This window comes from Egretta garzetta, unplaced genomic scaffold, assembly GCF_000687185.1.
Source record: "Egretta garzetta isolate BGI_Z169 unplaced genomic scaffold, ASM68718v1 scaffold197, whole genome shotgun sequence".
NCBI lineage: Eukaryota > Metazoa > Chordata > Aves > Pelecaniformes > Ardeidae > Egretta > Egretta garzetta.
Window position 1 is genome coordinate 2341498 of NW_009260274.1, and position 16727 is coordinate 2358224.

General features: G+C 35.2%; 1 protein-coding gene across 1 annotated transcript in view; it reads right to left on the reverse strand.

Moving 5' to 3' along the window:
* The window catches only part of LRP1B (LDL receptor related protein 1B), a 595001-nt gene that overhangs the window by 83030 nt on the left and 495244 nt on the right, over positions 1–16727 (reverse strand). Inside the window, 6 exon segments of the mRNA XM_035897882.1 lie at positions 2588–2707; positions 5582–5701; positions 5878–6064; positions 7615–7665; positions 10763–10911; positions 11704–11892. Of these exon segments, the coding sequence (XP_035753775.1) occupies positions 2588–2707; positions 5582–5701; positions 5878–6064; positions 7615–7665; positions 10763–10911; positions 11704–11892 (816 nt within the window).

Genomic DNA, 16727 nt, shown 5'->3' on the forward strand with positions numbered 1-16727 from the left:
ATGATAAAATTACAGAAGACTTTAAAATGTGATTAAACCCACCTTCTTCTTTTCAAGGCTCAGTTGTTCTATGTGTACTTAACCACGTGTGGCATAGAGATTTTGAGCATGGATAAATTGTTGTCTCCTCCAACACAAAAACTAAGAGCATTATATGCAGTGAACAGATTTAAAATAAAAGTGGAGGTGGTTTTTCAGGGAGGTGTGTAATTAAGCTATGGAACTCCTTGTTGTAGCATGTTGTGAAAACTTTACAAAGGTTAAAAGAGACTGAAATCCATCAAGGGTTACTGCATACAGAGACCTATTTGACTCAGAATATGTCTGATTCCCAAATTGTTAGAGGCTTGAAGAGTATCCCAGGTAAGTTTCTTTACAGGCCTGCGTTTCTCACACATTCTTCCCTAGATATTACCTTTCAGTCACTGCCAGAGACAGAATAAAATGTAAGATGAGTCTTAGATATGAACCAGCATAACCAGTTGAATATATTGTGACCGAAAAAACCTATTTAACTTGGGAATGCACGTGCTGCACCTCTACACTATTTTATTCTTTGATAATTTGGACATTATTTTTCTATTGTCTAAAACGATGAATCACAGTGAAGTACCTATTATAAATAGATTTTTTCCTGTTCAGCATGAATTTGTTTTGTTTTTTTTTTTCCCCTCTTTCCTTTTAAACTTTGTGTTTTGAGGATATTATTTGATTAATTATTTTAAGACCCTTTGTGCCATATCAGTTGGGCTTGCATGGGTTGCTCAAAATATGAATCCACAATTTGGAAGCTTGGAACACTGTCTGAATTGGAAAGAAATGGCATGTTGGAGATCAAGGTGATGGGGGACAGTGCAGAAGAAAGCACTTATGGAGTGGATCAGGAGAGCAGTGCAGTGGTAGTTGTATTATAGCCCAGAAGAAGATATAAAGAGACTCTATGCAAAGGTGGTTCTCCTTTGCATTCACGTTTTCTTCAAGCCAAATGATTTCTTAGACTGTTACTTCCTTCCAGTTGATACGATTAATTAGTTTTCCCTTCTTGACAATTCAAATGATGATCTTGGATTTTCAGTGTTGAGGAAGAGTTCAATTTCCTAGGCATATTTACCAGATCCAACATTTTCATATATGTGCTTTCATATACGTGTCAATTGCTTGAAACATAGCCATGGAAATTGGGCTGTCTCTCAGTGCTTTGTTCTTGATTACAGCCTGTCACTTTGTTATTCTGTTGTCTCAGAGGTAGTGCAAATTGTCCAGACTCATTTGTTTCATCAAACCCTTTATTGATGCATGGATGAATAATGGTGAGAGCTTTGAATGTTCTGTACAACTATTTTTCTTGTTCAATTCCATGTCAGAACATTTTTTCATCTTTTCCTTTACAGACCTACCTTGAAATTTCCACAAATTTTTCTGCACTTGGTGAGCATGCATCTTGCAATGGCATCACGTTCAGTGATTTTCCAACAGTACTGATCCACTTATTCTTACTCTGACTATCAGTAATCCATTTTCCAGGTGGAATATTTATATTTATTAATTTCTTTCATTTACAAGGAAAGAGCTACTCAGTACTTTCCAACAATGCAGGCAATGACTGAGAACAGCTACTACTACTACTATACAGTGTGATCTGTTTTTTTTCCAAGTGATGACGAATAGCACACCAGGCATATACGATAAAACATCATGTAGAGACCAATGTGAAAACTGCTTAGATTTTCAACTTTCTATGAGTATTGTCTTAACAAAGTAATATTAACTGTTTCTGCAGAAATATAATCAATCTGTTCTGTCAATAAGAAACATGTTAAAAAATGTAGTTATCTTTGTGATCCAACAATGAAACTTAAAAAAAGCAATGAAAGAGATTCTTGGATTGAAAGCTAGTAGTTATGTTCTAAAAAATCTGCCTCAGTGGAGAACAACACCGTGGTTCTGGATATTGTGTAAACTCTGACAGAAGTTAGGGCTTTGGTTTGGTAATGGTGCGAGTCTATCCTTGATCTTCTCTGTAGACAATCTGCTTCCTCAAACTATCAAATTTAAGTACAGAAGTTTCATAAGTATTAGGGGTTCTTGGAGAAGTCCTCTGGGGATGCAAAGTTCGTGGAGTGGTGTGTTAGGGCATGTAACTCCCTGGACCTCACAGAGAGAAGCAAAAGTTGATCATGTTGGAATCTGCTCTGGAGTCTTCTGCACAGCCAGTCTTAACTAACGCAATTTGCAAATTATTACATTTTTCACCATTTATGAACTCCAGCAGCAACAAAGTATGTAGAATAAATTGACAAAAGCTAGGTAATTCTGTGAGAAAAATGAAAAATGTCACTATATTCCAAAGGAGATACCCATTTACAGCTCCTGCCCATAAGTAGTAGTATAATATGAAGTTTATAGACTGCTCATATAAAGATTACCATTCAACAAGAACTGTATGAGCCAGGTACAGCTATCATATCAGGTAGGTATTATCATACACTGAAAGAGGACATATTAAGTGGGATGATTATTTCCTTTTGCTACATTTTTCAAAAATGTCAAGCTACCGTAATATATTCAACACCATTGGTATACTCACCACAGTTAGCTTCATCTGAGCCATCAGCACAATCTGGGTCTTCGTCACATACCCACAGTTTAGAAATGCAGTGTTTTGTTGTTTTACACTGGAAATGGTCTGGAGAACAACTGTTTTCAGCTTCAAATAAAAGGATTCCAAATTAAAATTAGAAATTTCTGCTAATATTCAAAATAGCTACTTTAAAGAAAAGAATATTAAAGACTCAAAATTTAGAAATTGGATAGATTAGCATCACTTACATAACATCTAAAAGAAAACAGCATTCAGGTTTATATTGTTTATGGTTTTGTCTTCCTTTTATATATTATTTTATATATAACAGTAAGGTCAAATGCATCTAATAAACAAAGCGTCTGTTGTGATATTCTTTTAACAACAGATAGACTTAACATTGATACAGTCAAACCACACTGGTAAAACACAGTCAGATTTTTTTTTTTCTCTAACTTCCTAAACCACCAGTTATCAATTCTAAAAGTCAGTTTGAAGGACTAAGGCATCTCTCAAAGCTTTGATTAGAAAGGTAATCAAAATTATGTACAATTTTGGTGAAATTCTGTGTTGAGTGTTAAAAGAGGCCATGAGTAAATGTTGAGAAGAATTTGAAAATTATTTCACTTCATCAGTTTAGCAGAATGACTTTTTGAATGAATCCTACAGCAAGATAAATATGAAAAGATTCAGCTAACCTTCATCTTACTCTTTCAGGATGCTTAAAGTTAAAGCTTATCTGCTTTAATTTTAGAACAGTTACTTTACCACAAAAAAGATCCTTGGTGCACTCACGTGGTTCTGGATTGACTCCCTCACAAGCATATATCACAGATCTTACTATTTCTTAAACTCATAACGGAGAGTATAGAGGCAAGATGAGTAAAGGACATATATCTGGCCTGCACTGTAAACAAGCTATTTGTGACCAGTGCATAAGGATGTCTTTAGAGACAAGCATATGTATGAGAACCTTCAAATTGTTCTAAACTAAATTGAACATAGGTGGAAAACAGTATGATCTATTCTCTGATAGTGTTTTCCCACACGAACGCTTGTCCCACGTTTACCTAGGGAACTCCGTAAGGTTTTTAACAAACTCCTATCCCTGTTGAAAAGCAATTTGCTCCTTGATACCATCATTCTTTTTTCTTGAGTTTGGCAAGATGAAAAATTTTAGATCTGTTAAAAGCTGGTGTATTATTTTGTTCAGTGTCACATTTCCATACATAAATTTACAGTGCTGGCATTAAAAAGCATTTAGACTTGGCTATGCTGCTAACGATACTTATAAAAAATAATACTGATTCTCAGCTAGGACACCTCACCAGGGGATTTCAAAGTGCTTTACAAGGAAGACCAGCATAATTACCTCCATTTTACATATGGAAAGCCTTAAGTATGAAATGTGACTTCTTCAAGGTCACTTGATATATAAAATGAAACAGTGGTAGAGCTGAAAAAAAAGGTCTGTGCCTTATGAATCCTAGTCCAGTGAAATTAGAATGAAATAGATAATCTCATCTGTTACCTGTCTTGTGACAGGAGCCCAAGTCGATATGAACTTTGTGGTAGATCTACTTAAAACCTCCCCTTTTCTTAACCTCCCCAAACTGAAGAGTTTTCAGAAGCCACAAGTGAGGTTTTATTAAAATATAAACTGGCACACTTAAGTTTCTTAAGAGAGAAGCTAATTAAGTCTAGGTAAGACAGAACAGAAATAAAAAAATGTATATAATTAACCTCCCCCACACCTCACTGTGTCTTTCCAGGTGAGTTAATGGCTGTTTCAGACAATTCAAAAGCTTGCTTTATGCCACAGCAGACTGTCCTATCCCCACTAATCCCTAGGAAGTTTTCAACTCCATCGCCGCTGATCCTGACCCCATCTCTCCCACAGTCCCTGAGCACGGCTGTGCTGCAGACTCCACTGCTCTGATTCAATTTCTGTCAGCTACACCTCAAGGTTTTGGGAACCTTCCATATACCATGTGCAGTTCTTTATAATGAAAAAAGCATTCTCCTATCTTTCCACAGGAGTTTACCTGACACCACTTAATCGGTTTTTAAAGAAACATAACATGCAAACCAACATATAATACTGCTTGTCAGAGGCCACAGCTCTGCTGAGCTGTTTGGAAGACGGCCATTAAACATGGCCATCAGTAAAGTCTTTGTATCCTTAGCAACCCTTCCCTTGGAGAGGGCCATGTTCTTTGCAGAAATGCAGCATGATGCAAACCTTGAGAAGGCTAATTCAGAAAATAGGAATAAGCACCTTAGATCAGCAGTAGATCTGAATAATTAATTGAGTGAAGGACAGAGATGTATTTCAAGACAGCACCATCATTTTAATTATGAAATTATCAAAGACACAAGCTATTCAATACAATTCCATTTCAAATTAAAAAATATTTTCTCTATATCTATGAAATATAGAGTGAAAATTAATTTGTGAAAAATAAGATATATTAAAATCTGAGTAAATGGAAATCAAGTTACATAGGCAAATCAATGGAGTCCCCAGAGGAAAGGGGACAGAAAAGGTAGAAAACTCCATCAAAGAAAAAGGATGTAGGAGCTATGGATCGACATCTTTTCCAGTGAAGGAAGCAGAAGAGTATCTTTTTCCATTGAAATGCGTTGCTGCAAGGCATGGCAGATGAAAGCCTCAGGAAGATGAGTCATTTGTGAGGTGGTTAAGAGTAAAATGGATGTTTCAACCCAAGTCAGAAACCCAATTAAATGCTTGAAATTAATTGTTTACACACCCCTCTTCTTTGCAATGACTTTAAAAAACATAGTTAATAAGTGACATTTTAGTTTGTTCTCTTGTATATGAAGCATTGTACATCAATCAACCCTGTGAATTAACTGGCTTGCACAATCCTCAAATTATTTTACATAGAGGGCATTTACAGTATTTTACATATTTTACTTCAGTTCCTTGTTTAAAACCAGCTACAGTCATCAGAGCAAAATTCTTTAAATATAACTTACGACAGTCTCTTTCATCTTCTTCATCACCACAGTCATCCTGTCCATTGCACCTCAGATTTATTGGAATACACTTCTGATTCTTTGTGCACTTGAACTGACCTGACAGACACACATGTGTGTCTTTAAGTTAAAAGAAAAAAAAAAATCAAGTTAAAAAGATTAAAAGTTAAAGATGAAAAGATTTAAAAACTTAAAAGGTAAAAGATTAATAATAGAGTTTCTTGACAGAATTTAAAGCATGGCATCTAAATCAATTTAGCATGTTTCTGAAGTCTACAATGTATATAATCACCTACCACAGTTCAGTTCATCAGAATTGTCCCCACAATCATTCTCTCCATCACAGATAAAGGCTGGAAGAGCACAAAGTCCAGTTCCACACTGAAAACGTCCTGGCTGACACCTGAATTCAGCTGAGAAAAAAGAAAACTGCTTATGAATACTATCAGAGGAACGGTTAAGGTATCAATGGCATTGTTCTTCCTCTATGGACTAATCAAAAGAACTTGTAAACCTTTGTATTTGCCTATATAATCTCAATCTGAATAGATATTAGTAACTAAAATGTACACATACAATTGCAAAATTAATTTCAAAGTCTGAGATTTTAAATTTGCATAACTATAGTTATACATTACTAATGATACAGAGCGCAACCCTCTACAGGTCGATGCTTACCATTAGCGCAACAGAGACGTGCAATTTAGGTTCTAAGCACTTGAGTTCAAGCGTGCATTTAAGAAACTCCCTATCGCACTCTAATTCTATTCCCTATGAAAGGTCTAACATTGTTCCCTCTCACAGCCACTGCCATTGGAGTGAATGAGCAATTATGCACCTCTACAGTAATATTTTATATAAACATAGTGTAGTTTAAAATGTAATCCTATGTAGAATGATTACACATGTTAAACCTTGCTTCAAAGGCTTCTGCAGCAGGGAAAGAAAACCAATTATAAAATTGTAAAAATCTGGGTGAGAGTTTTCAATTAAAAAAAAAAAAATCAAATTAACTGTTACTTAACTGTAAGATTGTAGAACACATCGTAGAGCATTTTGTGTATATAAGCTTAAGGGACAAAGCCAAGAATCTTTCGATTTTTGCACATTAATAGAATAGTATTAAAGCAGTCAGTGACTGAGACTGAAAAATAGCACCATCAACAGATACTACTGTTTGCAAATCCAGTACACAAGAAAGCTACTTTTCTAACAAGTAAACTTGCTGTCAGCTACCCTCACAGCAACCATCCTTTGGGATGCTGAACACATAATCATAATTGACTTCCAGCTGTATACAATTCAACAGGGGAATACTACAGTAACCTACTATTTGGACGATAGGAGGCTATCGAGAAATATGCTGTATCTGCACCACCTTCAGGATAGTGCGTCAAAGTTACACAGGACACATGAAAAATGTTCATTGCATAAAATTTTCCAAACTGGAGGGGTGAGATTTAGCTCTACAAACTTTCTTTTGACAGTATTTATAAAACTAGAAAATGAAAATAGTTATATCAAACACATTGTGAAAAATACACAGAATCTTAGTAGGAATCATATGGAGAACACCGCTGTTTAGAAAATTGCACTAAATAATAACGTGTAGCTAAACTTGTATAATTGCAATGAAACACAAGCAAATGGGATTAGAATTCTATATTTCTACTATTTACAAAAATAAACCAAATAAACCTGGCAGAATTTTGTATTTTTATATAAAAACCAGCAATCTCAGAACATAGCTTTAAAATAAAAATCCTTAGCAAAAACGTAGCTGGGATCAAGTAAAGGTTTAAAACATGAGAAACATTTTCCAGAGACCTTAAAATACCCTTTCCAGACATGAGTTAATGAAAATCTTTTACAGGCTGACAAACAAGAGCCTGCACCCTTTGTAAATTTGACAGAGACCAAGGAAAAGAAAACAGTGCTGCAAACAAAAAGTGTTCAAAAAAAATCCTCCTCCTAACATCTATAAAGCATTGTATTTGATTTGGACCCTACTGACAAAACTGGGTTTAATCGACAGTGTCACATTTCCACCAAAAGGGAATACATTTGTCAGTTTTGCAACGGAACTGTAAAAGGAAGGAAAGAAGGAAAAAAGTTTGATAGGAATATTTATTTATTTATTTTAAAACAGAAATAGTACAGTTTATGAAAAATTAGATTCATTGCTTAAGTCATTGTTCCATTAATCAACTCTGGCTGTTAATTTTATCAAACTTATTTTTTAAATAGTCTTTTTTTTGGGAGATGTTTTGCAGTGAGACTTCCATTGATGCAAATCACTGCAGTTTCAATGACATTGCTACCCTGACTTATCATGCCCTGAACCACTCTTGCATTTTGCTGCGTTCTATCATTTGATTCGTTTAAGATCTTATTCAAAACAACCACTTCAATTCTTAAACTGTCTTTGTAGGCTGCTGGAGCAGACTTAATAATTTTTCAAGATAAACCCAAACACCCACAGTTACAGAAAAGGGCCTTAACGTGCAGTTGTACTTTGTATACAGTACCGCTTATATTTTTTGAATTCAATGAGAAAACCAGAAGCTAGGCCTTCCCACCTTTCAAAAGGAAAAAAAATAGTTGTACTACAAAAAAAAATAATTCCTTTGTAGGACCTTGGCAGTGCCTTCACTCTGAGCTCAGGCAACATCGTACCTTTGTTCTGACTGAAAGAGGAATGCAAACACAACAAAGAGTAGAAATTACTTGATGCAATCCTCTAGGGCCAAACCTAAGATCAGAGTTCATTATGTGGCTGATGCTAGGGAGAAAAATCTGGACAGATTATCAGCAGCTTTCAAGAAATGTTGTGTTTCCCACGTGGTGTCTGTAAGAGCACAGAAAGGAAGGAAATGGACAGGTTTAGAAGTGCATGACATTTTATTTTCCGTGACTAGGCATATTTTTTTCATTTCTTCCCATTTTTAAATTCATTATTCAACAAAGCTGTACATAAAAGGTATATTAAATTTGGTGCATTAGCTCAGCTTTATTTTTTCTGCCAAGAAAATGTAGGGTTTCATGGCCATTTATGTAGTAGGACCTATAGCTGGAGCTACGTCATCCTTGTCCCACACTGAGGGACATGCTGCATAACAGACTGGGTTTGAAAGGCAGCTATTCTAAACTGCTAGACTGTTCCACAAAGGTATGAACTCAGGGTGGCTCAGCAGAAGGCCTCCAGATGTAGGGGATAAACAGAAACTCAGACAATTCTCATTCCCCGTATTTTCTGCTTGCTAGCACAGCCTTCCTGCTGCTTAATTGTTTTAAGGGGCCAGCCTCGTCTCTGCTCACCACAAGGGGCTTCAAGCTGTTAAAATGACATTATGAATTTAATTCCAGGAAATGGGTACTAACTCTTAGATGCTATTATGCTCTGTGTGAAAATGCTTGCACTCCCTTCTAAACTGGGGAGCCAGACACTTTGCAAAATCAGGGGTCAGAGTCGTATGGGTGTGCCTGGAATGGCCCGGAATGGCCTGAGATTTGGTGTTCTAGAGTCTGATGCGTTTTGTACTAAATTTCTCACATCAGATTAGCCATCAAAAGACAGCTTAAAGTTGATAGTTGTGCAAAACCAGCCTATCAGCCCTCCAACTCCTTGTCATCAGAAATAGCTAACAGTGGGTGTGCTGTCAAGAGCAACTACATCATAGGAACCACTGTGATTTTACAGCATCATCTGAAAATCTTAAGCACCCAAGTGTATTGTTGCCACTGATCTCTGCATCTGATGACATCAGATTGACGAATTATCAAACAGATTTCAAAATTGGAAGAAAATGACTAATAAACAGTGTCAACTTGTAACTGTCTGTCTGGACCAGGTTCTTCTGTTTAAGCCTGCTCTCCCTCCTATGGAATCCACAAGTGATGAAATATTGCTCCTGGAGGATCCAAGATGTGATGCTATCCTTCAATTCAGATTACCAATGAATTATTTAGGAAGGAATAGAGCCATTCAATCGACTGTTAGCATGTATTGACTGTGGAATAAGCTTCCAGTGCAATTTAAAGAAAACTTAAAACAAGAGAAATGAAAAAATGCTGGTTTTTTAACCAAACAAACTTGAGAAGCTAGATATGGGCGAAAAATAGGGAAGAAATTCCTCATTTTACAAGTGTTCTACACTTTCTTTTTGCTCATCACTTAACATTCTGAACAGAAAAGATACGATGAACATAGTAAAATCACACCAAGCACTACCTTAGGGGAACAGAGGAAGACAGTGGAAAGGCTTCTTAAATAACAATATTACTTGAATGAAACTGTACATCATTTATTAAGATGACCACTGTTCCCTAAAAATTAAGAGTAAAACTGTTTCCTTAATGAGTACAGACAAAATGCATCATGATGTAAAATGCTGTCAGAAGTCATTAGCATACATACAATAAAAGTGGACCACTAGAAAAGCTGGACTACTAGAAAGATTTTAAAGGCCTTATGTACTATTACAATCAACCAATTAATTGTCTGGGTAGAACAGTCCAAAGACTTCTATCGAAGTGATTCTCTTAAAAGAAAATTACTATGCTCTACTTAATCTACCTTATAAGAAAAAAAATCACCATCAAATATTTATTTCAAGTACTAGGAAATCCAACTCCCATAAAGAATTCAATGTTTTAATTGTTAATTAATTGCATATTCTACCATTTCCATTTCAGCTACTGAATTGTTTTTAACGTTACCCTATAGTTTACCTACGTAGCTACCTTGACTGAGCTTGTTTTCATGTATTAATGTAAAGTTTGTTCACGCATGAATACTCCCAAATCACTGTTATATACACTTTGTATCATTGTTGTATGCACTTTGTATTCTTATGTTTCATATTTTACACAAATGTTTTTTTTCAAAGCAATTTTTATGGGCTTAGTAGCTGTATTTGTTCTAGTGACTGGCAGAAACATCCACATTTGAAAGGGAACAAGTTCTGCATTGTCTGGAAAAAAGGCATTTGCAAGTCTATTTTCAACTAATAGCCTTGACGTTGAAACACTTCAAATGCACCCTTGAGTTACCTAAGTCTTCAGCTGCTTTGACTGATGCTTCCACATTTCATGGGCACCAGCTTTCATTATTTAAAAGCAGGTTGGAAACGCAGTAAAATATAATCCCCACTCCCCCTTGCCCCCTAGGTATGCACTTACCTGACTGGCAGTGCAATTCGATAAGCATGTCTTGTTATCCGCAGCAAGGTAAAAGTTGGTGGGACAGGCACAAGTATACATCTTGTCAGGGGCTAGAAGGCATAAATGACTGCAACCACCATTGTTTAGTGTACACAGGTGTTTAGACACTGTGGACAGAATAGGAAAAGAATATTAGAGCCTATTATTTCAGTATACTTCAGGGAATCTGCATTATAGAGGAAGAAAAATATATTACACATACTATTTTTACAATGGAACATCTCAAATCAAAAACCCATAAGAGGCAACCTTTTCCTTTCGCCTTTAAGCTATTCTCTGTTGTATATAGAGTTCATTATTACTATGGATGTAGATTCAATACTGAAAGAATGAGAGGAAGAAAAAAGCACTAGATTTTTTTTTTTTTTTATAATGAGACAAAAAATTAGCTTATCTAGGTCAAGTGCCAAATTGCATTCAGTTACAGTTCAAATATAGGCACATCAGGAGATCAGACACAATGGTAACGCCTACATTCTCTGACATTCCCTCAGTCCAACAAGTTTCTAAGTAATAACATTCTTCTGAATTATTAACACTCTCTTATTTTCAAAATAATAGGTTTTTTTCATAACACACCATTCCCATCACGATAACTGCTAACTTGGACTGTAATGCAGCTTAACAGTTCTAGACTTACAGTCACTATCTGGGTTAATTTTCAAGCACCCAAATTGGTATCTCGCCACTGAACAAGATATATCACATTTATTTCATACCAGATATATTTACAACATTAATGACAGATTTACGTTTAAAAATGCTACTTTGAAAATTCCACAATTTGAAACAAAACGGAAATAAAAATAAATCACTGCAGAGCTTCCATTAACTCAGCGACTGGCTACTAAGTGAAATACATCGACGTGCCATACAGAAAGCATAGACAGAATAATTACCATCAGGTTGCCTATAAGAATGATACACCTGGATGTCAGTTATGGTATGCCATGAGTTAATCAGCGATAGTCTGTCTGATCCAGAGGTTTTGTGGGCCCGACTGAGAGACTTGGTTTTCCCATCTGTCCAGTAGATGTAGTCTTCAAACAGTGTTAGTGCAATCACCCCTGGAATATCTTGATTGGGCACTGTAAGAAGAGATGCTAAGATTAATGTTCACTCTTGGAGGACTGCCAGTTAAAATATTCCATACCGCACGGGTTGACAGATACAACTGCTATATAATGTCTCGAGAATAATTGTCATGACAGTATGTCAAGCCTAGAGGGTTCTTTATTACCAGTTACGATAAAGATGGATGGTGTATGAGCTCTGCTTGCTTAGAATTAGTTGGCCCAATCAGTGTTAAGGAAATGAAAGAATATCACTTAGCAAAAATCACCTCCAGATTCTAAACCAATGACATGTCAAGCTTTAAAGTGGTACATAACATAATATATTAAACTATTCTTTACAGAAGGCCAATATTCATTTCCTCATTTTGAGGAATAAAAGTAATTAGAAACCATCCAAAATGTAAGGTACACATCTCCAGATGCACTGTGTTTAACACCCTTTAAGACAATTAATAGTATTTTATTTTAGCAAAACGTACTGAAAAGAGACATGGGGAAAAATAAAACAGCTTTGCATTAAAATAAACATAGCAGTAGGAGGGCTTATTGCTTATTCCTCACACAACCAACCACACAATTTTGAAATATAAATGAAGTGATGATAATACCCCATTGTTACAATATCACAAAATCATTAGCCAACATAATTTTAAAAAGGATGGAAGGAGAAAAGGGAGAAAAAGCTTTGGAGCGTTCTTTAACCTGCTGTATACTCTTTACTCTTGAACTATTTGTTCTTGGTAAACATAAACTGAACACTTTTTTTTTCTTTTAATGTATATAGCTGTAATCAGAAATGACACATAAGACTATCTGACCATAATGGTCAATTTGTAAATCACGATCATTTGTCCCTGAATCACTCTACTGACAGAGCTGAAAAGGCAGATCAGAGCAGCTGAGTCTGCCATTTTTAACCAGTATATCCTTTACCTTGTTTTCTTAGATGAAAATAGCTTCTTTTTTATTTACCTTGAATGTGCTTAAATAGAGTTGGCAAATTTCAAATTTCAGTTGGAACATTTCATAGTTCACTGACAACTGATGCCTGATACTGAGTATATGGAATGACAGCTTAGCAAATTCAATTTCATACACAACTGTCTCGCCGATAGTGAACTCCAGTGTAGGGGGTGTTCCCTTCTGGTCAAGGAAACCTTGCTTCTTAGACCTGAAATTATTTTCCCTTGTATGTTTACAAAGACTATAGCCATCATACCGACATAACAGTATTATATTCTTTTAAAGAGCTTCATAATATGTCTAAGAAATTAGTCAGAGTGCAAAGAAATCTTAATTTTGGCACTTATTACTTGAGCAACTTTGGCATGGTTTCTTACATAGTATATTACTCCCAAGAAAAGCTCTTATAATTTCCCTTATTTGTAGAATCATGTTGTGAAAAGGGCATCTACAAACTCGAAGTGAATCAATCCCTGTGGCGATTGTTGCTATCCTGTTCCTCTGAGCGAGGAAGGGGACAATTCTTGAAGTATCATTAATTTTAGTTTTGTCGCCAAAGTAACAAATCAAGTACAACAAAACAAGAACACAGAAACTATAAGTACAGGTATTTCCATTATATTTGTTTCTTTTTCCTCTTTTTCCGTACTTTCTCACCACTGGATTTATCAGAATAAATTTCAAATCAAACCTCCCTGCTAGAGCAGGGTTTGTCTGTCCACTGGAAGACCTAGATGTATTATTATCTAATTACATCAACTACTTGCATGTTAATTTTATCCTCACTCTGCTCTGGAGTGAACTTAATAATTCCCTTGGTGGGGAAAATAAGCTGTAGACTAGACAGTAGTACCCAGCTTCATCCTAGATGTGGTATGGAGTGGGGGGGCTCTCTAGTACCACAAACAGTGAAACGAACCCTGCACCAAGTCACAACTGAGCCTAAACTGTCAAATCCCAGGCATTACTTGGGTTTTTAATCTTCTTTTGCTTAACATGGCTGATTTTCCTTGAACCTACTTGAAAAATTGCTCTGCATAAATCTTTGATTATGATGACACTTTCAAGATGCAGCTGGACAAGGTGCTGGGCCATCTTGTCTAGACTGTGCTCTTTTTATCATAATACTGTTCCAGAAAAGGCATGTGTATCTAATTTTAATTTTAAAAGTGAATTATCTTTACAATGCTTTAGCATAAATATTATTTGGGAATACTAATTATTACATAATACGCTTACTACCAGATTAATTAAGGATGCACAGAGTTTACGCATTCACGTCATGCAGAAAAAGGAAATGATTATTCTGAATTATTTCAGAATTATTAGTTCATCAAAATCTGTGTACATGCATGCTCTGTAAGAGAAACACCTTTTGGTTTGAATCACTGTCTAATATTTCAGCAGATCCCTGAAAAACTGGACTCTCTCAGTCTTCCAATCTAGCCACTCTCCCAATTTTGTTACTTCATTGAATTTAAGTAAGTAATTTGCTTTACTGTGCCTTTATATTTACCATGGGATTTTGAGTACATCTGGGCACAATTCATTGTGCTATCTTTATATACAGAGACTTAGGTATATTAAACTCAGCACTTTTTACTTTAGGTAGATTATAAACATTTCCTATTGAAAGTTTTCTTGTAACTTCTAAGTCATATGAGTGTGCCACAGTACAAAAATTAAAAGACAAGCAGGAATTTTAGGTACATCTGCACAATGGCAAGAAATTCCCGACTGATCTTAAAGGGCAGTTGCTAATGAGAAATACAAACCAGGCTGACAGGAGAAGCAGGAAGGAACAGCAGAAAGAGAAACTGCTACTCTGAGTGAAACCCTGAAGCTATCCATAAAGCTATTTAATTTATTTTTGCTTGAGTTCTGGAAAAATATTTGTTCCTATAAATTATGACCCTTGCTGCTACTTTTGACATCAAATTAGAGATGTCAAAGGTACCACTCCAGTTTTTCTAAATAAAACAAATGTGCTTTTTTCTGTCTGTTTTATCTTATTCTGATCACAGTTAATATTAAAATCATAATAAATGGGCATGTAAAAGCCTTAGTGCACATGAAGAGGATTTACATAGGAAAATTATTTTGACTTCATTGTCTTTATCATTCCCCACCAATGAAAAACACATCTAGCGGTCATCCTCTTTTTGGCCATCCAGGAATTACAAGTAAACACCATATCCTGAGTACAGAGGTATGAGTAAATGCCTACTTTTGTTTCTGTGTATGTCTGTGGGTTGCCATACAATTTATCCTAGCTTTGGTGGATTACATATACATCAGAATCCAGATGAAACTTTGTTTTTGTGAACTAGAGAAGATTGAGGAGAGTAACACATAGTCCGAATTGTCTCATCACGCCTTATTAACAGAGAAGCTAAGTTAAATATGTGGTGTAAAATGTTAAATAATGCAGTTAGAGCAGTGTTTCAGAAAACTGTTCATTAACTCAAGTACATTTTTCTTTGTTTTTTTAAAGCCAAACCTGTACGCACCAGGTTTAAAAGCTCATATCTTCCAATTATCTTAAAACCAAAACAATATCAAATGCAATGTAATAAATATTATACTCTCTTCTTTATGTCCTTTAAAAGAAGCATGACAGAGTATACCTGCTTTTAAAACTGGATTTTCCATTATTACCACATATTGGAAAAAGTTGAAACTGTCAATGGTTAAGCACTTGCAGCTTGGGGTTGTAGTTTGTTCTGCCACTCTTTCTTATTTCTGAGTAACTCTAAGTTTAACGGGCTTCTGTGTTAAAGTCAACTTTTCCTTAAGTAATGTGCAACACGAACTTGGTGAAAATTCTTTCAGAAGCTCGCACCATTTATACCTGTAAAACGTATATGTATTCTGTTGTGAACTCAGAGGAAGTTAAAAAAAAAAAAAATCAATCAAGGAAGCAATTAATGGACTCTTAAATAAAATATTACAAATAAATGCAAATAAAAATCTGTGTAAAGTAAATCACATAGAAAATAAGTATAGTATCACTGGATACAAATATTTCTAATAAAAAGTCTAAGCTGACCATAAAAATATAACAATTCTTATAAAATAAGAATTAATAATTACCTAATATAAAAACTCTTATAAAAATTCTCCTAAGCTGACCATAAAACTCAATATATTTTCTTGCATTTGATACAGCTGTAAAGACTGAGAGAAGTTTCTGAAAACAGGCATTCAATGGCAGCTAATTCCAATTTACTTTACTGTTTAAGGAACAGTTCTATCATAGCTGAATATTATTTTTCTTTAACTTTAGTATATTATAAACAATGGAACATCAGAATGTTTGACATGTAATAGGCTATAAAATCTACAGTTCACATCAACTATGAATAAGCAAAAAAAAATGAACACAAAACTGTGAGGGAACTTTTCCATCTTATTTTGTGAAGGAACAGTAAAACAGTCTATCACGCTCTTTATTCTTTGCCGTTGAGGACATCAGTGTTTCAAGCTTTCCAAAATTTCAGGCGGTGGCAGCCACTGATTTATCATCAATGTACGTAGTAGAAGAAAAACCCATTTTCTTTCTTCAGCCTTCCCTTTAACTTCAAGAAAACCTTAGCTGCATTACTGATCTACCTCTTCATAGATGACATACATTAGTTATATATTGCAATACTAATTACTAACTTCACCGCATACATTATGGTATGAATCACAGTTTTAAAAAAACAGTTAATCAAGATGTCCACTTGACAATCCATTAGTAAGAAAGTAATATATTCTGTTAAACACAAAAATTACATTACACCAACATAAGGGTCAGATCTCAACCAGCAAATTCAGGGAGAATTTCAATAGTCATACTTTAACAGAGAACCATGAGAATTGCGCTCAGTATTAATTTCTAG